The sequence below is a fragment of the Cnephaeus nilssonii genome (genome assembly GCF_951640355.1).
Source record: "Cnephaeus nilssonii genome assembly, chromosome: 3".
NCBI classification, from domain to species: Eukaryota; Metazoa; Chordata; class Mammalia; order Chiroptera; family Vespertilionidae; genus Cnephaeus; species Cnephaeus nilssonii.
In genome coordinates, this window is record NC_137074.1 from 84,244,232 (window position 1) to 84,269,051 (window position 24,820).

General features: G+C 42.4%; 1 protein-coding gene and 1 long non-coding RNA gene across 2 annotated transcripts in view; one reads left to right on the forward strand and one right to left on the reverse strand.

Moving 5' to 3' along the window:
* The first annotated feature begins 3,955 nt into the window (after window positions 1-3,955).
* The window catches only part of PROS1 (protein S), a 96,671-nt gene continuing 75,806 nt past the window's right edge, over window positions 3,956-24,820 (forward strand). The window contains exon 1 of the mRNA XM_079766571.1: window positions 3,956-4,103. Coding sequence (XP_079622697.1) covers window positions 4,028-4,103 — 76 coding nt within the window. The 5' untranslated portion in view covers window positions 3,956-4,027. The remainder of the gene's footprint in view (window positions 4,104-24,820) is intronic.
* LOC307096866 lies at window positions 10,413-11,351 on the reverse strand. Its single transcript, XR_013813317.1, has 2 exons — window positions 11,263-11,351; window positions 10,413-11,026 (listed from the first exon to the last, which is right to left on the reverse strand). It is a non-coding gene; the product is annotated as an uncharacterized lncRNA (long non-coding RNA).

Sequence of the window (24,820 nt, forward strand, 5' to 3'; positions counted from 1 at the left end):
TGGGGGCGTTGCCTTCCCCTGATCGCCAGATCGTCTCCCGCCCCTGAGGGCTCCCAGACTGTGAGAGGGGGCAGGCCGGGCTGAGGGACCCCCTCTCCAGTGCATGAATTTTCATGCACAGGGCCTCTAGTCTCTCAATAATAACCCTAAATGTAAATGGATTAAAAGCTCCAATCAAAAGGTGTAGGGTAGCTAAATGGATACAAAAACATGACCCATCCATATGCTGTCTACAAGAAATCCACCACTTCAAAACAAAAGACACACACAGGATGAAAGTGAAAGGATGGGAAAAAAATTTCCATGCAAATGGAAAAGAAAAAAAAAAGCTAGAGTAGCAATACTCACATCTGACAAAATAGACTTTAAAAGCAGCATGCTAAGTGAAACAAGACAGTTGGAGAAAGATAAATATCATATGATCTCACTCATTTGTGGAATATAATCCTATATAATAAAAAGGTAATATGCAAATAGACCAAATGGTAGAACAACTGAACAACCAATCAAAGCATAATATGCTAATGATATGCTAAGACTGCTCAATCACTCGCTATGACATACACTGACCACCAGGGGTCAGACAGTCAACTGGTTGATCAGTCGCTATGATGTACACTGACCACCAGGGGTCAGTCAGTCAACTGGTTGATCAGTTGCTATGAATTGCACTGACCACCAGGGGCCAGACAGGTTGACCAGTCGCTATGTTGTGCATGGACCACCAGGGGGCAGATGCTCCGACTGGTAGATTAGCTTGCTGCTGGGGTCTGGCCGATCAGGACTGAGCGAGATGGGCCAGACATGCCCTGGAGCCCTCCCGCAGTCCCTCCTCGGCCTGATTGTGCACTGGTGAGGTCCCTCAGCCTGGCCTGTGCCCTCTCGCAATCCGGGACCCCTCGGGGGATGTCAGAGAGGTAGTTTCAGCCCAATCATGCAGGCCACTCCCCTTGGGAGGGCACCAGAAGCAGGGTTCATGGCTGGCAAGCACTGCTGTGGCAGTGTGAGCCTCTCCTGATTGGAACTGATTGGGCGCAAGCCTGCAGCAGGCACAGTGGGGCTGGGATGAGCGGGAGCGGCAGGTATGAGCTGCAGGCTGCATTGGACTGCGGGTTTTGGCCCGATCCTTGCAGGCCACTCAGAGGGACCCCACCAGTGTACAAATTCATGCACCAGGCCTCTAGTCTATAATAATAAAAGCGTAATATGCTAATTAGACCAGACAGCTGAACGACCTTCTGGACATCCTTCTGGATGATCTTCTGGATGAAGCTGGGGCTATGAGGGCCGAGGCAGTCGCTGCAGCTGCAAGGGCCAAGCCCCTTGCATGAATTTCGTGCATCAGGCCTCTGGTGAACAACATAATCTGATGAACAAAAATAGCTGAAACTGGTTTGGCCCGGTGGATAGAGCATCGGTCTGCGGACTGAAAGGTCCCAGGTTCGATTCCGGTCAAGGGCATGTACATTGGTTGCGGGCACATCCTCGGTAGGGGGTGTGCAGGAGGCAGCTGGTCGATGTTTCTCTCTCATCGATGTTTCTAGCTCTCTATCCCTCTCCCTTCCTCTCTGTAAAAAATCAATAAAATATATTTAAAAAACAAATAGAGCCAGAGGGGGAACAATATCCTATATAATAAAGAGGTAATATGCAAATTGACCGTCATGCCCTCGCACAAGATGGCCGTCCCCATGTGGTCACAAGATGGCCACCACAAGATGGTCGGCAAGGGATGGCATTTGTGGGTAATCAGGCCAGCAGGAGAGGGCAGTTAGGGGCAACCAGGCCAGCAGGGGAGGGCAGTTGGAGGTGATCGGGTCGGCAGGGGAGCGGTTGGGAGCCAGCAGTCCAGGATTGTGAGAGGGATGTCCGACTGCCGGGTTAGTCGGACATTCCCCGAGGGGTCCCAGATTGGAGAGAGTGCAGGCTGGGCTGAGGGACTCCCCTCGCCCCCCAGTGCATGAATTTCATGCACTGGGCCTCTAGTTCTAGAATATAATAGAAGTAATCCTGTTATTTGCAGATTTTTAATATTTCCTACAACTTTTGTGATATCATACTATGTTAATAGAGTTTTGGTAATATTATTATACTTAAAATCCTTTTATTCTTTAAATATTAATATTATTATATGTAAGATCATTTTTCTTGAATAATTGGTGTTTATTGCATGTAACATTATTGTATTTAAAATTGTTTTTCTTGAAAAAAAAACAAACCTGAAAATAAAAGAGTGACTGCCACTAATTTGTGTTTGTGTGATTGTACAGAAATATATAATTGAATAAGGATCATGTGACATTTTTGGAAAAAGCTTATTTATATAACACAAAATTTTGTACCTATATTTCCATCTATAGATGTGTATAACCCATTGAGTACATAAGCTATTAACAATTTGCTGTAACCTTAAAATGGCATTTTTCATTATCATTAACTTTGAGATTAGTTTTGCTTTGTAAAAGTGATCAGCCCGGTTTGATTTTTAATATTTCTGTTCTTACTGAATATTTTATCTTTAAGGATAAAAATTATTAAGGTAGAGCATAACAATTAAGTGATATGCTCATTCATATTTACTTATCAGCATTTGTAGTAAGTAGCCAATTTATACCTGTACTCCCAATATTTAAAGAGTTTCCTTCCCTGTCTCTTACAGTAATGTACAGATCCATGAATCATTTATAAGAGAATCTCAGTTACTCTATTTTGATTTGTTGTACTATGTAATAAAATCGAAACTAATATATGTAGCTGATACTAAGACTCAGAAAATTAAATAGTTTGCAAGTAATTTAAAACTTTCATTTAAATAATGACCAATTTACAAGGGATGTAACTACATTGTTGAAATACTAAAGCTGGTGATACATAACAACTGAATGCAATGAGTGAGCCTTAAGTAGATCCTGAATAAACTTAAAACACTCTTGGCTGTTTAACCTCAAGGCAGTCAATAGGATGAAGGAAGTTATAAGTTATGTGACTATCTCAACTTTTGTTGTTCTTCTCTTGCTGACTCTGAATTTCCCAAAGAACAAATTTCTAGGGAGGACTGGATTGCACAAGAGTGGGGACAACATTCACTAAAAGACCTTACATATTTTATTGATGCCATACTCACCAGTGAGGCATTATATCCCTTTTGGGAAATCTCTATAATTTTCGACTTGTATGTGTGTGTGATGTGTGTGTGATGTGAGGGTGTTACCAATGTTAAAAAAAATCCTGACATTAACACTTACATGAACACTATTATGCCCATTTTACAGGTGATACAACTGAGGCTGAGAGAGGTTAACCAACTTGCTTAAAGTTACATAACTAATAAGTGGCAGAGTATTTCGATTTAAATCCAGGCAGTTTAGCTCTACAGGCAGCCTCAAACATTAAACAACACACCTTTCAAAGGAGTCTGTCTAAAGCACAAAAAGCAGAGGTAACATATAAAAAAAACAAAATGAGCTCTCTAAGGTGGATGGCATTTGATACATTCTCTTTTTTTCATCAAAACACTATCCCGCCATAGTTGTTTTCTACCATACATGCTGGTACAAAATAAAAATGTGGATGATCAAAACTATTCCATTTGCTTCCCTTATCTCTGTTTTCTCCAGGCGTCTTAGAGTTGCTTCATTCCCTGCTCGGTTCCGGTTCATGTCCTCGCCCCCGTGGTCTCCCTGTCTCTCTTCCAAGCAGGGATCCCCTCTCCCCCGATCCTCCCAGTCCCCCCGACCACTCCGCCTGCCCCCCTCGCTCGCTGGAGCTTTTTCCTCCGTGCGCCTCCCCTTCCCCTTGGCAACTCCACACTCGGGAGACCAGGGGTTGGGGAACGGGCCAGGAAAGCTGCCTCCGCCGTGTTTACCGGGCCCTGCCCCCCCCCCCGCCCCCCCCCCGCTCCGCACAGCTTCCTGGAAATGTCCGCGTTATCACTTCCCCCGGGCGCGGGGGGCTGGGAGCGGGCGGTCCTCTCCGCCCCCGGCTCCGGGCGCCGCGCCGCCGCCCGCAGTCCGCGCGCAGCCCGGCCATGAGAGTCCTCGGCGCGAGCTGCGGGGCGCTGCTGGCGTGCCTCGCCCTCGTGTTTCCCGTCTCCCAGGCAAACTGTGAGTAACCGACAGCGTCTCGCCTTCTTCTTTCCCCGGCGGTGCCAGCTGAGCGGCCAGCCTTGCCCCAGTTTGTTTTCCAGGGCTGCAGCCTCCTAGAAACTTTCCACGGCCAGACAACCCCCGGCTGATGGAAGCAGCCGTGGATCTAGCGGGCAGTGTGATGGGGGGGCAGGGTCGGTGTTTGCCCGGCTCGGGGAACCCCGCGTTGCTGCCCGAAGGACCGAGGGAAGGACCCGAGTAACAGTGTTAAACAAGGAGTTAGAACACCTACCCATTCGCCCCGAACAGCTGAAGTTCCCAGTCCGTGGACGGGGATGAGCGCATTCCAGCATAAAAGTAGGGGAAAAGGCATCCCACGGTCTTCCCTTTGCACCCGCGCCTCTCCCCAACTAGCACCCCCTGCTGCAGCCTACCCTCCTTTTGCAATTTCTGGACTTTGAGCTTGGTTTGCTTATTTCAACATTGACAAACGAATTGTTTTAGGTTGAGTTAAATTTTGCATAGCAGTTGGCACATATTATCTGACCTTGAAGTCAAAAGGACTGTTAAATATCGGTATTTCTTAGATCATTTTGTACTGAGGATAGTTGACGCTGACTGCCACTGATCTGAAGTCATGGCATGAGTTTTTTGTCTTTATCTTTGTATTTCTAGTTCTTTAGGTTCCCGTGCCTGGACTCAAGGCACAATATTGAGTTTTCTCTGAAAAATATATGAGGTGTATTAAGGCATTTAGAACATTTCAGTTGTCAGTTAACTCGTTTGTTTTCTAAAGTTTAAGCATGTTCATTGATTAAAAATGCTTACTTGTACTGTTTTATTCTCAGGAAATGACATGGGACAGATAAACTATGAATTAAAAATAACTTTTAGGTTGCATAAAGCTCTAATATAAAAACTTCAAAGAAGTAATTTCAGGAGAATTAAATAGGAATTTACTAACATTCCACTAGTTTTTATTACTGCTCGTGATGAATGGAATATTTTAACTTTCTAATTTAGAGCTAAAACATTATTTGTTGATTTTATATTAAAGAGCTACAATAGCAGAACTTCAACACTCATACTCCTGTCATCATTAAGCCTGCGTGGGGACCATAGGCACTTCCTTATACCTATGTAGGTCATTAGGACAATCAGATATTCGTCTGTTAATTAGTGCTTTGGAAAAGAGAAAGAGGCAAAAGGACTTGCCACACTTCCTGCTTGTCATCACAGGAATTTGCTAGGCCCTTTCTTTTTATAGAGATTGCTATATTTTCACTGAACCTAGGCAGAGTTAAAAAGTGTGTGTGTGTGTGTGTGTATGTGTGTGTGTGTGTGTGTGTGTGTGCGCGCGCGTATTATATACAGGTATTCAAACCATATGTATGGAGAAATACAAGTGTTATGTATAGATACTGTTAGAATAGATAAATTAATTTTACCAGGTTACATATAAAGACCCTATAATCTCTTAATTTAAAAAAATGCGATAGTTTGCCCTGGCCAAGTAGCTACGTTGGTTAGAGCATCATCCAGATACATCAAGGTTGTGTGTTCAATCCCTGATCAGGGAACATACATGAATCAATCAATGAATGCATAGGTAAGTGGAGTAATAAATCAATGTTTCTCTCTCTTTCCCCCTCCCTCCTTTCCTCTCTCTGTAAAAATCAATCAATAAAAAATTGTTTTAAAAGTTTAATTGGATTAAAAGTTATCTTGGTTTACTGATGAGAAAACTGTGATACAGATGGAATTATTTTACTCTTTAAGATTTTAAATTTGAGATAGAATTAGAACTCTAAATATTTGATTTACAATTCATGTTTAGTCCATAGGAATATAGTTGATATTTAAAGACAATCAAATCACAGTTTTAGTTTTGAGAGAGTGAGAAATCATCCAGTTTAACAATAAATTGTTCAGAGATGTTAACTGACTTCCCAGACATTTCTAGACCATATGCAGAGAGAGAGATTTAAAAGATATACTGTCTACATATTTTGTCATTTCTGCTTAAGGGCTGTGGTGAAGAGAAGTAGCAGAAAGGGGGTGTCCCATTTTGGCTGTGCTAATTTGTCCCTATGGAGACTTCTACTTCTGGGTGGAGGCAGTCTACCCTAGACATTGCGGACTCATATTTTCCCTCTCTGTTGTACTCTTTACTAACTATTACTTTCATTGTTTATCCATCTTTGTCTTTACTTAAAGCCCCTTTATTTCAGAGTCCAAAATGTTGCACTGATGGAGAGATTTTATCAAGGTTAGGTTAGGGTGGAGGTTGGTGCTAGAAAACTTAGAAGCGATTTTTGGCATGCAATAGCACCCTATGCCATATTCTCTTACTACTAATTCTATGTAAGGAAACATAGTAATACTTTTCATAATAGACCTTTACTGTCCACCAAGTTTAATAGCCTCTTTATAGAGCAACTAGAGGCCCAGTGCATGAAATTCATGCACTCGGGCGGGGGGAAGGGGGCCCCTCAGCCTGGCCTGTGCCCTCTCACAGTCCGGGATCCCTCGCTCCTTACTGCCCACCTGCTTGCTGCTCCTTGCCGCTCAGCTCGCTGCTCCCACCACCACCGGTGTGCTCATAGCCGTGAGCCAGGCTTCTGGGAGCGCACTGAGGACCAGGGGGCAGCTCCTGCCTTGAGCATCGGCCCTCTGGCGGTCAGTGCACATCATAGCGACTGATCGTTCCACAGTTCATTCGATTTACATATTAGGTTTTTATTATATAGGATGTTCTTTAAGCATATGTAAATTTTCAAACTATTATGAGAAAAAAAAATAAGAAGCCTGATAATGCATATATCAGTATTCTTTAGCTACAAGTAACAACAATGATAAGGGAAGAAGGAAGGAACGGAGGGAGGAGGGGCTGGAGGAGGGGAGGAAGGAAGGGGAAGGAAGGAAGGAAGGGAAGGGAAGGAAATGTAAGGGGAAGGAACAGGGAAAGAAAAGAGAAGAAAGAGAAAGGAAAAAGGAAGGCAGGAAAAAAGAAGCCGAATGGATTTATTGGAAGGTTACTGAATGGCACGCTGAATAAACAGGTTTAGGGAAGCCAGGGACTTGGGCATTTGGGTGTTCCATACAGTGGGAACTCCCACACTCACTATGTTAGGATCTGCCACCATATGACTCACTTCTAACTGCCTTCTACACCTGTGTGTCTCTACTCATGATTGAAATTCCTAGACAAGAGAGTCTCATCATTTTGGCTTAGCTTATTTCTTTAATCCTGTGATTGACAGCTCATTAGAATCAGGTAGAGTGCCTGGACAGCTCCCACCATGCTGGGAAGGAAGCAGAAACAAGGGAAGTCTACACGTTCTAATTATACCCTGTACAACATACACACATGACCTCCTTTCTATTAACACCACCTGAAAGTATTTCAAATATTTTCACATATTTATAATACTATGTAAACAAGTAATGTACAACAGAAAGTATCTCCTCTTTAATAGGTTTTAGTCATCATAACCAGAGAGGAAGGCTCACGGCTACCATTTCCTACTAAAGTATCCTTGGGTGATGTCCGTGCCTCCTCTAGTTCTGTCACAATCCCCTGTCAATGTGGTATGCTTTATGGCAAAATGATACATTGTAGTGTACCAAGATATACTATATGCCAAAATGTAATAATAAAAAAGCGGGGAATACAGGTACTCGCTGTAGGGCTTGCCTGTCTCTCTTGGTTATCAGCTTGAATTGGTATTTATGAGGGACTTCATCCTTCACTCCTCAGTTCATATCTCTCTTCCTCTCAGGGAGTTCCTCATGCTTGGGTTTTGGTCTGCTCCATAAGCTGAATGAACCACACTCTTCGGAAAGAATCTGAGCCCTGCTGTTCCTACCCGTGGATGGCTGTATCCATCTCTTCTTTTAGAATTTCTACTGTTCACCATAGTTATCCTGGAGGAGGAACACTCCCAACCCTGATTTATATGTGGCAACAACACTATTTTGCCTCAATTATTGTCACTCCAGAACAATCCTCTTTTCTTTTTCTTTTTTTTTTCTTTTTTCAATGAGAGTAAGGAACTTTAACTGGCTATAAACCAGGTTCAGCTTCTAATTCAGTAGAAAATATATTAGGTCCCCTCATGAATGTATTCCTCCCTGATTCCCCAACTTCTAGGTGAGCAGAACCCAGTTAAGAAGGAAGAAAGCAAAAATTTGAGAATAGGTCTTTGAATTAGTTTCTTAGGTCTGTTGGAACAAAGTACCACAACACCCGCCCTAGTTGGTTTTGCTCAGTGGTTTTGCTCATTGCCTACGGACTGAAGGGTCCCAGTTTCAATTCCAGTGAAGGGCATGTGCCTGGGTTGCTGGCTCCATCCCCAGTAGGGGGCGTGGAGGAGGCGGCCGATCAATGATTCTCTCTCATCATTGATGTTTCTATCTCCCTCTCCCTCTCCCTTCTCTGAAATCAATAATAAAAATAAATAAATAAAAATACAAGCTGAGAGTTTAGGGGAGGTCTTAGGGGAAGATCTCAATAGAATATTCATCAGTTTCATGCTGATGTGCCAAAATAAGATTCATTCTCTTAACTTCATCTGTCCTTGGGTACGGTTGGCACAAATGGCACTAATTGGATTCCTGCTATCTATCTGCCTGAGTAGGTTGATTTAAGCTGTTTACCCTCTGGTTGAAGAGAAGTGTAAACTATTTACTCTTTAGTGTCTTTGGTTACAGAAGATAGGATTTTGCAATTTACTAGATGATTATAAACTGCTTGGCTTTTCACGATCTCTCTGTCTCCCTATTCAGCTTGACCTGTCTTCCTGGCCTGTCTCAAAAGTGTCAGCAGGGTCCAGGTGATTTTTAGAGGACATTTATTAAAGGGGTCAGTGAAACAGGAAGGGCCTAGGATAGAAGAAACAACGGGAGAGAGACTAGGCCAGGAAATGAGCCGAGGCTGGGCTTCTTTGGCTCACTGAGAAGTCAGAGAAAAGGGGGTGGTGGGGACAGGTTCGGGGGGTGAGCCTGGAATGAGCTGAGGACGAGGAGGGAGAATCTGTTCCGTGCTGCTCTTCTGGCTTCTGGTTTCAAAAGACATTCTCCCTATCTTCACATCATCTTTGCTCTGTACACGTCTGTCTCTGTTCCATATTTCCTCTCTTGATCAGAACACAGTTATATGTAAATTTTCAAACTATTATGAGAAAAAAATATAAGAAGCCTGGTAATGCATATATCAGTATTCTGTAGCTACCAGTAACAACAATGATAAGGGAAGAAGGAAGGAACGGAGGGAGGAGGGGAGGAAGAGAGGGGAAGGAAGGGGATATAACTACAGTTATAGTAGATTAGCAACTACCCTTATGACCTTGCCTTTCCTTATCATTTGCATAGTTCCTATTCCAGATACGGTCATGTTCACAAGTACTGGGGAATTAGGACTTCACTACCTTTATAGGGGACACAGTTGAAACCATAATAGTCACTAATCATGACAAGTACCATATTTTTCCATGTATAAGATGTCCCCCCCCCCCACTTTTCCAACCCCAAATGAAGAAATCAATATTTTAAACATAAAACAGAACACAGTTTCATTTATTTATCTTTTTATTTTTTGACATCTTTATGGGCTCAGAACGCTCAGGTCCCTGTTGCATCTGCACACTCTCCACCTCCACCTCCAATTACAGCATCAGCTGACATCAGTAACAATAAGGCTCGTGATTGGAGGAAGCCTGTTTGACCAGGTATGGGCAGCTACGCACCCTTGCGGCTCCCACCTCGGCTGACTTCCGTGTATAAGATGCCACTTGATTTTCAGTCTAACTATTTTAGAAAAAAATAGCATCTTATACACGGAAAAATGTGGTACTTATGTCTTTCTACCTTCATTTCTGACCTGTGTATTTTGGCTTCAGGGAAAAGAGTACCATATATGAATGATTGCTAGTATTGAGAAGGTACTACATTTTTTTTTTTTAACTACAGTGGAAGATAGTGTTGTATCACAAAAGGCAGTGACTGAGTCCTCAGTAATTGGTCAGTCTATTCATTCCCTGAGGCAACCTCCTTTAAGGTATAGGAGTATACAATAAGGACAATGAAAACCATAATAATCATCCCATTCACTTATTTCCTTAATTAGTTAATTCCTTAGTTAAAGGTAATTTTGTGTGGCTTAGCATAAAGCATGGAATTAGTCTACCAATAGTGGTACTGACAGAAAAATTTAACCCAAATACAGAAAAATGCCTCTATCTCTGAGCACAAATTGCTGTTCCTTCCTGATAGAAAAGCCCTAACTAATCAACCACCCACTAGGTACCTGGTTGGATTTATTTAAAAAAAAATTTTTTTTATTGCTTTTTACAGAGAGGAAGGGAGAGGGATAGAGAGTTAGAAACATCGATGAGAGAGAAACATCGATCAGCTGCCTCCTGCACGCCCCCCACTGGGGATGTGCCTCAACCAAGGTACATGCCCTTGACCGGAATCGAACCCGGGACCCTTCAGTCCGCAGGCCGACGCTCTATCCACTGAGCCAAACCGGTCAGGGCCCTGGTTGGATTTTGTAATACATCCAGGGCTGAGTCTCATCTGAAGCTCTTCTAAGCCCACTGACTGGCGGCAGAACTCAGTTTCTGGCAGCCGTAGGAGAGAGGCCCTCAGACCCTGAGGCCTCCCACCATCTGACCATCTCCAAACAAGGCAGCTTGCTTCTGAAAGGTAAACCAGAGGCATCTGCTGCGGCTCCTTGACTCTCCCTTCTATTTCTGATGTGGCATATGAGGCTCATGATCTGGAGGCTTCCAGGTCATTTCCTCCAACTGACCTTTCCCTGGCTCTCTTCTCAGAGAGGGTCAGTCTCCATCCTCTCCTCCCTGTGGTCTTTCCCCATGCAAGTCCTCCTGTTTGGAAGACGTCCCTTTTATAGTCCTCCCACCAGCATCCCAGGTGATCTGTCTAAAGCAGTGATGGCGAACCTATGACACGCGTGTCAGCACTGACACGCGTAGTCATTTCTGATGACACTCGGCCGCTGAGGCGGCCGCATGCCGAGGATGAAACATCTGCTGCTCCTGAGGATGAAACATTTGCGAAATAATGTTTTTTTCCTCAAAGTGACACACTACCCGAGTTATGCTCAGTTTTTTGGCGAAGTTTGACACACCAAGCTCAAAAGGTTGCCCATCACTGGTCTAAAGGCTTCTCAGACTTTAGGATACTTTATGAGATTTTGTACTTTTTTTCTAAGAATCATGGATTGGCATGTGATAAAGTTTTCTAGAATAATTATCTCCCTATTTATATTAAAGGATAATTTAGAAAATTGTCCTTTTTCTTTTTTTAAAAACATATTTCTATTGATTTTTTACAGAGAGGAAGGGAGAGGGATAGAGAGTTAGAAACATTGATGAGAGAGAAACATCGATCAGCTGCCTCCTGCACACCCCCTACTGGGGATGTGTCCGCAACCAAGGTACATGCCCTTGACCGGAATCGAACCGGGGACCCTTGAGTCCGCAGACCAACACTCTATCCACTGAGCCAAACCTGTTAGGGCTGTCCTTTTTCTTGATTGCTATTTTTGAATACTGTATTTCAAATATATTTGGGGCTATTTATTTATTTATTTTACTCTTTGCTTTACTGGTAATTTTATTCAAGGAATAAACAGAAGTACTCTGTCCTATCTTCTATCTATCTATCTATTTATCTATCATCTATCTGTCTATCATCTATCTATCTATTTATACATTTTTGCTTTCTTTAGAGTCCTTTGATTCTTAGAATTAACCAAGGAGCAAATAAGCACTTAGTAAATAATGTCTGTTACAAACATTAAACTATTTTAAAATTTTCATAATCTTTATTACTTTGGATAAGATATGCTATAATATCTTTAATAACACTTTAGTAACACTTTAATCTCCAAATATTCCAATCTCCAAATCAACAAATCCTAGTAGTTTAGAAATAAGAGTTAATTTCTTCCTTTTTAAAAAATTAATATATTTTTATTGATTTCAGAGAGGAAGGAAGAGGGAGAGAGATAGAAACATCATGATGAGAGATGATCATTGCTTGGCTACCTCCTGCATGCCCCCTACTGGAGATTGAGCCCGAAACTCAAGCATAAGCCCTTGACCTGAATGCCCCTGCAACCAGGGCATGGGCCTTTGACTGGAATTGAACCTGAGACCCTTCAGTCTGCAGACTGACGTTCTATCCACTGAGCCAAACGGGCTAGGGCAAGAGTTTATTTCTTAATTTTGTAAAGTCCAATTTGTTTTTTTGTAAATCTCTTCCATCTTTAGTTATACTGTCTGGTACACATGGCCTCGAATGTCCCTGCAAGAAAAGAGAGCAATAGAGGAGATTTATGTGTTCTTTATGGCCTTAGCACAGAAGTGACAAGACTCACTCCTGCTTAGAGTTCAGATAGCCACATTCCAAGGCAGCACATGGAGTATTTGGTCAGCATTGTTTCTGTTACAGATATTTTTCTTCGAAGGTTAAGATGTTAAGATTACGGTTTCTTTCTCTAAGGGAGGTGCAAATACTTATTGCCTATTTAAACTTTGGTCATATGTATTCCAAAGTGTGAGGTTGTTGCAACTATGTGAAAAAAATGTGTGATAGACAGAGGGCACCATTAACTATGCCTATTAGGACATAACACCTGGGGACTTAGTATAATGATATTGAGTTGGTTGTTAATGTAGCAGGATGAAAAATAATATGGTAATAGCTGACACTGAAATTGTTCCTCTGGTGAGAACTGCTATTATTTTAGAAATTACCTTCAACACTGGCTTTACATTTAGAAAGTGAAGTTCTGAAAACACGGTCTATAACTTTGCTACTCAAGCGGAGCCCAGGGACCAGCAGCAGCAGCATTTCCTAGGAGCTTATTGGGAATGAAGTACCTCTGGCCCCATTCCAGACCTGCTGGTTCAGAATATGCATTTTAACAAGACCCCCCAGGTAACTCCTCTGCACACTTAAAGTTTGAATCGTGTGGTCTGTAAGGGGATCGCAGGGAAGATAGATAAGTGGTTCTGCATAAGAAGTGAACAGATTGCATGGGTGGCAGTAGGGGGCAACCAGGGAGAGAGAAGGGGAAGGGATGTCAGAGAAGGGAGAAAAGAAGCTGAGCCACAGAGAATGCAGCTGGAGTGGAAGGTCTCCCGTCAGAGATCATTAGATGCCAGGTGGACACGGGATTTTAGGAACTGGCACATCTAGGTCTCAACTTTAAGTTGCAAAAGTTACTTTAAATGTAAACTGCAGCCCTTCCCACCTGCCGCCTGCCCCTAGGTTTTCTTCAGAAGAGGTTGATTTTGCCCTAGCCAGTTTGACTCAGTGGATAGAGCGTCGGCCTGCGGACTGAAGGGTCCCAGGTTTGATTCTGGTCAAGGGCACATACCTTGGTTGCAGGATCCTCCCCAACCTGGGTCCTGGTCAGGGTGCATGCAGGAGACAACCAATCGATGTGTTTCTCTCACATCGATATTTCTCTCTGTTTTTCGCTCTTCCACTCTCTCTAAAAATCAATGAAAAAATATCCTTGGGTGAGGATTAAAAAAATAAAAAAAAAGAGGTTGATTTCCACATCTAGGTTGATTAAGAATGAAAAGAAGAGAGTAGTGAGATGAAGGGCTTAGGGAAAGCTAACACACAAAGCCACAGTGACCATAAAAAACCACAGCTCCAAAAGACTGCAGATGTCTTGAGAGAAATTGTATCAACTAGGGGATTCATGTTTTATGTCACCATTCAGTGAATTAAAACAAGCAGGATGATATCTGACATTAGTAAAACTAAATTATCTTTTTAAAATCCTCTCTAATAAAATGGTAACATGCAAATTAACCATCACTCCGCTACATAAGTCACACCCACCAGCCAAGCCACGCCCACCAGCCAATCAGGGTGAGTATGCAAATTAACCCCATCCAAGATGGCTACAGCCACAGAGAGCAAGGTTTTCCAGGTAACAGAGTAAGCCAAGCTTTCCATAGCTGTTGCAGGCCTAAGCCTCCACTCAAGCTACAAAGTTTCAATTATAGAAGGTAAACAAATTCAAACAAATGGCGGCAGAATGGAGCTTGAGAGAGCAGGCCAGGGTTGCCGACGGCAACAGGGGAAGCAAAGCTTTCCACACACCCTGGCCGGGCCCACCCGCTTAAGGCTACAAAGTTTCAATTGTAGAAGGTGAATTAACTGCCACACAAAAATGGCTGCCACCCCGGAGGGAACAGCAGGCTTGGCTCCGCTCCAGGCTACAAAGTTTCAATTGTAGAAGGAAAATAAATTCCAGATACCAGGGCCTCCCCTTGGGTTGCCAGGGGGCGTGGCCAGCCTGCAAACCACCACAGGCCCCTCGCTCAGGCCGCCCCACGCCCCACGCCCCAAGGGAACCCCACCCTGATCTGGGACACCCTTCGGGGCAAACCAGCTGGCCCCCACCCGTGCACCAGGCCTCTATCCTATCTAATTAAAGAGTAATATGCAGATTGACCATCACTGCAACACAATATAGCTGCCCCCATGTGGACACAAGATGGCCACCACAAGATGGCCTGCAGGAGAGGTCAGTTGGGAGGCACAGGCCTGCAAGGGAGGGCAGTTGGGAGGGACCAGGCCTACAAGGGAGGGCAGTTGAGAGGGACCAGGCTTGCAAGGGAGGGCAGTTGGATGTGATCAACCCTGCAGGAGAGGGCAGTTAGGGGTGACCAGGCTGGCAGAGGGGGGAAGTTAGGGGCAAACAGGCTGGCAGGGGAGCAGTTAAGCATCAACCAGGCTGGCAGCGGAGTGGTTAGGGGTGATCAGGCTGGCAGGCAGAAGCGGTTAGGGGCAATCAGGAAGGTAGGCAGGCAAGCAGTTGGGAGCCAGCAGTCCTGGATTGTGAGAGGGATGTCCGACTGCCCGTTTAGGCCCGATCCCACCAGTATCGGGCCTAAACGGGCAGTCGGACATCCCTCCAGGAGTCCCATATTGGAGAGGGTACAGGCTGGGCTGAGGGACAACCCCCTGCCGTGCACGAATTTCGTGCACCGGGCTTCTAGTATATATATATATTGATTTCAGAGAGGAAGAGAGAGGGAGAGAGAGATAGAAACATCAATGATGAGAGAGAATCATTGATCAGCTGCTTCCTGCATGCCCCCACTGGGGATTTGAGCCAGAAACCAGGGTATGTGCCCTGACCAGGAATCCAAATGTGACCTTCTGGTTCATAGGCTGATGCTCAACCACTGAGCCATGCTGGTCAGGTAGCAAAACTAAATTATCTTTGAATTTGCCATGTTCTGTTTTGTTATGCTAAAAGAAAAGAACCACCAAAAACAAAACAAAACAGAAAAGAACCACCTTGGTGCAGCAAAAAAATAGTATGTACTGACTCCTGTTGTTTTAGGTGAAGCAGATCCTTTTAATCTAAATATTCCTGTTTTATTTATAGTTATTTGGGAAATACATATAATTATTTGGGGAGATGGGCAAGAATTTAATTTTTTATCAAATACTTTAAATCAAAATATATTTGTCATATAACTGAAAATCTAAGCTGTATAACACGTTAATTTTTAAAATTTAAATCTTTATTGTTGAAGCAATATGTTAATTTGATACATTTAAGTATTATAATATGATTGCCATTAAGAATTCAATAATTTTAAACAAGAATATATACTCTATTATGAACTTCCAGTTATAAGTAAGTCCTGGGGATACAGTGTATAACATGGTGACCATAGTTAATAATAATGTGTTGTATATTTAAAAGTTAAGAGAGTAGAACTTAAAAGTTCTCATCATATGCAAAAAAACTATTTCAGTGATGGATGTTAACTAGACTTATTGTGGTGATCATTTAAATATATACGTATATATCAAGTCATGTACATCTGAAATTAGTATAATGTTATATGTCAATTATATCTCAAAAAAGGAATAATCTCTGCATAACAAAAAAAGATTCCAAGGAAATTGGATAATATTTTAATAGTAGAAAGTAGAGTTATAATGCTTTCTTTATTACTTGCTGCCTTTTTTAAAGAGATTTTTTAACTTATTTTTTTAGAGAGAGAAGAAAGGAGAGGGAGAGAGAGAAACACTGATGTGAATGCACAACCCCACCCCCAACCTCACATCAACCCACCTCCCGGGCATGTGCCCTGATCAGGAATTGAACCAGCAACCTTTCTGTGCATGGGACAACTCCCAAGCAACTGAGCCACACTGGCCAGGGCTATTACTTGTTTACTTAAAAAAATATATAATAAATTGTTATTAACTCTAGTATGGGGACAACCCCTTTATTTAAGAGGTTTATTCATATTACATTGTTCTAAATATAGAAATTTAATCCTTCAGGTTTATGGGGAAGTGAAATGAATACAATTTATCTAAATAGATTCTGAGTATTTCTACGGATGAGTCAAATAATTGGAACTGCATCTCACTGGTTCTAGGCCATCAGTATAAGTCTTCTTAGTCCTCTTGTTCTTTTTTAGAATGGATTTTAAAAAGACACATTCAAGAGCAATGGCTTTTAGATCTTTATTAAAATGGTAAAATTATAACTTCTTGCATTTATATGATATTTTCCATCTTTTAAAATGGTACATTTGGCATTTTCTCATTGAGTTTCATAGCTATTCTGAGATTTACTTTCACCACTTCAGGAAAATGTTACTATAACTCCATCTCTAAGTTAGTACCTCCTCTTTCTCTTCCTACTTTCATTTGAGCTTCTTGAAGAAATAATCCTGGAGGTCTCTATTTCCTCTCTTCCTACCCTCCCACTGGTATTAGTGACTGAGAACGTTGACCGGTGATCCTATTGTGTGTGTGTTTTAAATATATATATTTGTATTGGTTTCAGAGAGGAAGGGAGCGGAGAGTGCGATAGAAACATCAATGATGAGAGAGAATCACTGATCAGCTGCCTCCTGCATGCCCACTAAGGGGATTGAGCCTGCAACCTAGGCATGTGCCCTTGACCGGAATTGAACCTGGGACCCTTCAATCCATAGGCTTGCTTTCTATCAACTGAGCCAAACCAGCTGGGCAATGGTGATCCTATTGTTAAACAAACTGTACATTTTAATTTCATCCTAAGTAATAGTAATTACTAATAATTATCCTATATTATAAAAGCATAGTATGCAAATTATCCACTCAACTGGGAGTAGTTCTGAGAGTTTGGCCAGGGGAGGGGAGGGAGGTCCTGGCAGGCGGCCGGTGGGGGGGGGGGGGCGGGGGTGAGGGGGGGCGGGGGTGAGGGGGGGCAGGGAGGGAGAGGGTACTTGGCCGGATGCCACTAGTCACTAGGGACCCTACCAGTGCATGAATTTCGTGCACTGGGCCTCTAGTTACTAATAAGTGCTTTGTAAAGTTTGACATTGTTGAAATTTATCTTTTTGAAATTAACCTTTTATATTTATAAACATATTTTTCAAATTTTCTTTCTTTACATATGTGTTACTAAATCTGCTTCTGTTGTTTTGATGATCTCTGCTTTTCCTTAAATGTTAGTTTCCTAAGGTTCTATATTGATATTCTGTTCTCATTGGTCAGTAGCTTAAACTACTAACTATAGTCTACTGATTCCTAACATTTTTATTATTTATTTATTTGTTAGGGTAATTTATTTTTAAATTCTGCAAGACTGTTGGCTTTATTTTAATTTTTCATTCCAGTAATCCTTGCTTAATATAATCTTACTTGGGAACTCTCTAATGCATCTTCTTATAAGGACACTACTTCATTAGGATCTGGGCCCCACCTTTATGATCTCATTTAACCTTAATTACTTCTTTAGAATCCCATCTCCAAATACAGCCACACTGGGGATTATAGCTTCCACATATGAATTTCTGGAAGAAGCAAACATTCAGTTCATAATGACCATCAAGTAGAACACAAATGCTTATTTTATTATTTCATTACTATGGAAGAAAACAAGTACACTTTATATTTTGTCTGGGTGGTTTTTTTTAAAGTGGCCCTGAGTTTCTATATGTTACATGCACCTTTCCTTATAACTTGTTTTATTTTCCTTGACTCCTTATCCCAGTAATTTTCTCTCCTTTTCTTAATAAGTCTCATATTCCATTGTTATTTAGCCTTTTGGAATGTCAACAGGGAATTCTGAGAGGCTGACAGAAATTGTATTGAATTATAAACACCTACTCAATGATATACCAATATGCCAAGGAATCTCACATTCACATCTGCACTACACACACACACACACACACACACACACACACACACACACACACACACACATCCTAAGAGTCAAAAGGGAAGCCATTGAGATCTAAAATCTTTCTAAGCCTGTAAGTATACTTCAGATTTGCTTATTGTGGAGATCTGGGAGGTATTGCAGGAAGTGGGATATTGAAGCATTAGGCCAACAGTTTCATTGTTGCCTTAAAAAGTATCCAAAAACAAGTTGCCTGTTGCTTCATAAATACACACACAGGCCAGTGAACTAATAATATAATTGATGGCATCCTAAAAAAATAGGTCAAATAGAACAAAAAACAAAACACTTCCTGTGCTGTAAACTCTTGGTACATGACATCAAAATCACATGATAGTTTGGTCTCCCAGAGTGTAGTAAATAGAAAAGACATGAGGACTGACTGCAGGAATACCTTACTGCACGTCATAAAAGAGACCTCCCACGATAGCCCCAGAAAGTATGGCCAGTTAGCAATGTAATAGTTGAGAGAAGAAAAGATAAGGCTATAGAAAATTCCTCTTCATACCTTGCCAAAATCTGAACTCTCATGAAATACAGCAATTTATCATTTACTGAGAGCAAACAAATCAAATAAAAAAGATGGTCAATATAATTATTTCCTGAGAAATAAGCTACCTGTTCTGTCTTTTGAGTAAAATGTACTGCTTCCTCTCTTTGTGGCTAAATGAAAGGTGATAATCTTGAGGAAACAATGGCAGAATGCTTGATTTATTCTATTGTTTCCCCCTAGACTGAGGCAGTAAATTAAACACATAATTAAATCTTGGAGTAAGGAGAGGTCCATTTCACTTCTGTTGTGACTGAACAGTTTAGGCACAGTTTCCCTATTCATTCATTGATCTGACCCAGAATGGAGGTCAGTGGCCACAGGTTTGATTGTATGTTTGTTTTTTAATGTCACCAATGGCTTTCCTATTTCTAAATAAATGACAGCCCTCACTCCTTCCAATCCAAATGTTTTAGAACTCACTTTTATGAGTGCAGCATATAATTCATAGATTATTTCATATTCTTTCCCAGATTTATATCCTTATCTTTTATGATCTTTAACTACCTTAAAGCCAGCCTATTTATTGCTCACTCCTTTTGAAGGACAGGCATAGTTCACCTTTTCTTACATTTTTCTTACCATTAGCATAATAACATTCAGAGAATCAGTGTTCAGCAACATAGTGCTCAATAAGAAAAAAAAAAGTGAAATTTAGAGAAAAGCAAGGGTAATACCTTTCTTTAAAAAATTTTTTTAATTGATGTATATTGTACATACATACATAGAATTTCTTTCTGAAGGCTAATAAAAGCTTTTCTGAAAGTTCATAATAATTATATAGACTGATGAATGCCCAAGTAAAAGTCTGTCTTTGAATTTTTCTTAATATTTGCAACCTGCACTTTTATAAATATCCCCCCTCAATTGAAAATCTTCTGTAGTAGAATCATTTATTTAAAAAATTAAAGTTTTATAGTTAATTAATATGTGATAACTTAAAATTTATAATATGTGGTCACATGTTTTCCTATCACTATTAACTAAAGGTTTTTATATATTAACATGCAATTATATTTTTTTCAAGCTTTGGCTAAGGAAAACATGCCATTTTAACAGTTGAGACATTAGAGGTACAGTTATATCTCAAATTATTATCTAGTTGTTCTGTTTGTACTTTGAAAGCCATTTTCCCTGAACCCATCCCACACTGAAGCAGAAACAAAGATTCAAAGATTCTGACAACCCAAATGCTAGGCAAAGATTCTCTTCTCAAAACAAACAAACAAACAGAAAAACAACAACAAAAAACAAACAAAAGATTCTCTTCTCAGACACATTATTTTAGGGGCAGTTTTTTTCATTTTTGGGATGCCAGATAATAAGGGCCTGGGCAAAGGAATGACAGAAAGCAAAACTAAAAAAAGAGATGACCTTTTGGAGGGAGGAATATACAAATAGTCTTTTCAAGGACAAGAGAGCAGAATGGAAGTGATTCAGAGGATGAGCTAGCCTAAAGATTTGGACCTCCTTTATCTGCTACCTCCTCTTCATCTGACTGATCAGTTTTGGGCAACCTGCAGACCTATGGTCCTGACCCACCTGAACAGAGAGTAGCAAGCTTCGACAACCAAGTGGGAAAGGGCCCTGCAGAAAGGAGCTCCCTTTGACCGAGGTTCAACTGAATTGCACAGTGGAGGAATTTTTCTGTGAGTAAAGGCATTACTAACTCCACTATCCTAATTACGGATGCTTAACTTACGCATCTGTAATATGCTCAATGATAAATTACTTTTTTGGAGATAAACTTATGCTGGAAAAAAACACACAAAGATTTGTTCCCACAGAAAAAGGGAACCTCTGAAGGCTGTGAAGACCATTTCAAAAGAGAATTCCAGTTAGTGTTTGAACAATGATTATGTTATTGACATAGTTGTTCAACTGGCTGTGGTCACTTTTTGGAGAGGGGATGACTCAAAGAAGTTAAAAAAAGAAGCTGATTCAGTTATGCTTCTAATCTTGAAAGACTCATAATTAAACATTACAACCTAAAAGTTTGAATCCGAATGTAACACTTTTCAGGCAACATAGTTGGGTTTTAACAAGGACTTTTTGAAAAACTTCTTCATCTAAAGAAGTGAAGCAAACGATTCAAGACCGTGTGGTAATGCAAAAAGAGAAGAGGTTTTGGAGGCAGGCTTGGCTTTGTTCTCAGCTCTGTGAACTTGATAAAATTAAACTCAACTTCAGTTGATTTTTAGTTCCTGTGTAATATGGGAAAATTGCTATATATTTAGAGCAGTTGTGATTAGGATTAAAGGAGATAAAACAAAACAGCATTTATCTGCTTATATGCCATGGCTATTATTATGATACTAGAGGCCCGGTGCACAAAATTCGTGCACAGAGGGGGCTTGTCCCTCAGCCCAGCCTGTACCCTCTCCAATCTGGGACCCCTTGAGGGATGTCCGACTGCCCGTTTAGGCCCGATCCCACTGGGATCGGGCCTAAACGGGCAGTCGGACATCCCTCTCACAATCCAGGACTACTGGCTCCCAACTGCTTGCCTGCCTGCCTTCCTGATTGCCCCTAACCGCTTCTGCCTGCCAGCCTGATCACCCCCTAACCACTCTGCTGCCAGCCTGTTTGCCCCCAACTTCCCTCCTCTGCTGGCCTGGTTACCCCTAACTGCCCTCTTCTGCAGGGTTGATCACCTCGAACTGCCCTCCCTTGCAGGCCTGGTCCTTCTCAACTGCCCTCCCTTGCAGGCTGGGTGCCTCCCAACTGCCCTCTCCTGCTGGCCATCTTGTGGTGGCCATCTTGTGTCCACATGGGGGCAGGATCTTTGACCACATGGGAGCAGCTATATTGTGTGTTGCAGTGATGATCAATCTGCATATTACTCTTTTATTAGATAGGATAGAGGCCTGGTACAGGGGTGGGGGCCAGCTGGTTTGCCCTGAAGGGCATCCCGAATCAGGTGGGGGTTCCCTTGGGGTGTGGGGCAGCCTGAGCGAGGGGCCTGTGGTGGTTTACAGGCCGGCCACGCCCCCTGGAAACTCAAGCGGAGGCCCTGGTATCTGGAATTTATTTTCCTTCTACAATTGAAACTTTGTAGCCTGGAGCAGAGCCAAGCCTTGGGCTCCCTCAGAGGCCGGCAGCCATTTCTGTTGGGGTTATAATTGAAACTTTGTTGCCTTAAGCGGGTGGGCCCGGCCAGGGTGTGTGGAAAGCTTTGCTTCTCCTGTTGCCAGTGGCAACCCTGGCCTGCTCTCTCAAGCTCCATTCTGCCGCCATTTGTTTGAATTTGTTTACCTTCTATAATTGAAACTTTGTAGCTTGAGTGGAGGCTTAGGCCTGGCCAGGGCAGGTGGAAATCTTGGCTTCCTCTGTTACCTAGGAAACCTTGCTCTCTGTGGCTGTAGCCATCTTGGTTTGGGTTAATTTGCATACTCGCTCTGATTGGGTGGTGGGTGTGGCTTGTGGGCGTGGCTTGTGGGTGTGTCAGAGGTATAGTCAATTTGCATATTTGTCTATTATTAGATAGGATTAAATGGAACTTTTTCGACATTACTGCAGGCCAGTAGGTTGGATGTTTGGGGCTTATAGACTGAGTCAGCTGTTAAAAGCATGTCTGACCACATATTGTTCTCATTCTACAGTTTTGTAGTTTTTAGTTTGGATCTGTGATATCATATTTATACATTTTGACAAGGAATAGTAGACTCCTTTACAAACACACTCTGTTGGAGGGGTTTATTTTATAAGCTATCAAACTTGTCCACTCCACGACCACACAATTTCTTTTTCTTTTTTTTAATTAAGTACATTGTGGGTGTTTGAGTGACAGCATGCATAGAAGAAAGAGCACTGGACTAGGAGGATGGGGATAACTTCTTTTATTTGCTTGTTTGTTTGTTTATTTATTTATTTTTAAAGTCTGTATTGTTGAGAGTATTAAAGATGTCCCCCTCCCCCCCATTACTCCTCTCCACCTGATTCCAGGCCTTCATCACCCTATTGTTTGTGTCCATAGGTAATGCATATATGCACACGAGATCCTTGGTTAATCCCTCCTGCCCACCTCCCTTCCCTCTGAGATCCCTTAGCTTGCTCTATGCTTCCATGCCCCTGATTCTATTTTATTCACCAGTTTATTTGTTCATTAGATTTCTTATTCATTTATTTTGATTTTTAGATTCAAATGTTGATAGATATGTATTTATTGTATTTATTGCCATTTTATTGTTTATACTAGAAGCCCGGTGCATGAAATTTGTGCACGGTGTGGGGGGGCATGTCCCTAAGCCCGGCCTGCACTCTCTCCAATCTGGGACCCCTCAGGGGACATCCCTCTCACAATCCAGGACCACTGGCTCCTAACCGCTTGCCTTCCTGCCTGATCACCCCTAACCACTCTGCCTGCCTAATTGCCCCTAACCATTCTGCCTGCCTGCCTGATTGCCCCTATCCACCTCCGCCTGCTGGCCTGATCGCCCCCAACTGCCCCCCCCCCCCGCTGGCCTGATCGCCCCCAACTGCCCCGACCTGCCAGCCTGGTCTCCCCTAACTGCCCTCCCCTGCCAGTCTGGTCGCCCATAACTGTCCTCCCAAGACTCACTACCACTGCAGGCGCTGCACTACCCAGGACTCACTGCCACCGCGGGCACTCCGAGGGCGGGATCTTCTCATAGGCCTTGTGGGAAACAGCTTGGGGAGGGAGCCTCACAGCCAGTTGCTGTGGTGACCCAGGACTCACTGCTGCTGCGGGCGCTCTGAGGGCGGGATCTTCCCACAGGCCTTGTGGGAAACAGCTCAGGGAGGGCGCCTCAGGGCTGGTTGCTGCAGCGACCCAGGAGTCACTCACAGCAGCTGGGCCCCGCCTCCCCTGCCCCCAGCCCCACTGCCACAAGTCCCCGCCCACCCGAACCTGCTGCTTGCGCAGCCTGGTGTTCAGTTGTCCCTCTGGTTGTTTTGGACCTTATAGACCCTGGCTCTTTAGAGACTTTGCCTGTGTCCCAATATGTGGTCTATCTTTGAGAATGATCCATGTGCACTTGAGAAGAATGTATATTCTGTGGCTTTGGGGGTGAAATGTTTTGAAGATGTCAATTAATTCTATCTGATTTAGTGAGTCATTTAGGATTGCTGTTTCTTTGCTGATTTTTTGTTTAGAGGATTTGTCCAGTGGTGTTAGTTGGGTATTAAAGTCCCCTACTATGACTATTGCTGTCAATCTCTTCCTTGATATCCTCCAGAAGTTTTTTTATGTATTTGGGTGCTCCTGTATTGGGTGCATATATATTTACCAGAGTTATATCTTCTTGTTGAATTGCTCCCTTTAATATTAAGTGGTGTTCCTTATCTCTTGTTATGGCCTTCACTTTGAGGTCTAATTTGTCAGATATAGGTATTGCTACCCCAGCATTTTTTTCCTTTCCATTCATCTGAAAAACCTTTTTCCATTAATTCACCATCAGTCTGTGTGAGTCCTTTCTTCTGAGGTGGGTTTCCTGTAGACAGCAGCTATATGGGTCATGTTTTCTTATTCACCCTGCTACCCTATGTCTTTTGATTGGGGCATTTAATCCATTTACATTTAAAGTTATTATTGATAGGTACTTGTTTGTTGCCATTTTTATTCTTTATGTTGGTGTTCCTTCTTCCCTTCCTATTTCTTCTTTTTACAGCAGACCCTTTAGCATTTCTTTCATTGCTGGTTTGGTGATAATAAACTCCCTTAGTCCTTTTTTGTCTGTGAAGCTCCTTATTTCACCCTCAATTTTGATTGATAGCCTTGCTGGGTATAATATTCTTGGATTCAGACCCTTTCTTTGCATGACTTTGTATATTTCATTCCATTCCCTCTGGCCTGATGTGTTTCTGTTGAGAAATAAGTTGCTAGTCTGATGGGGGATCCTCTGTAGGTAACTTTCTGTCTCTCTCTGGCAGCCTTTAAGACTCTTACTTTGTCAGTTTCCTCTC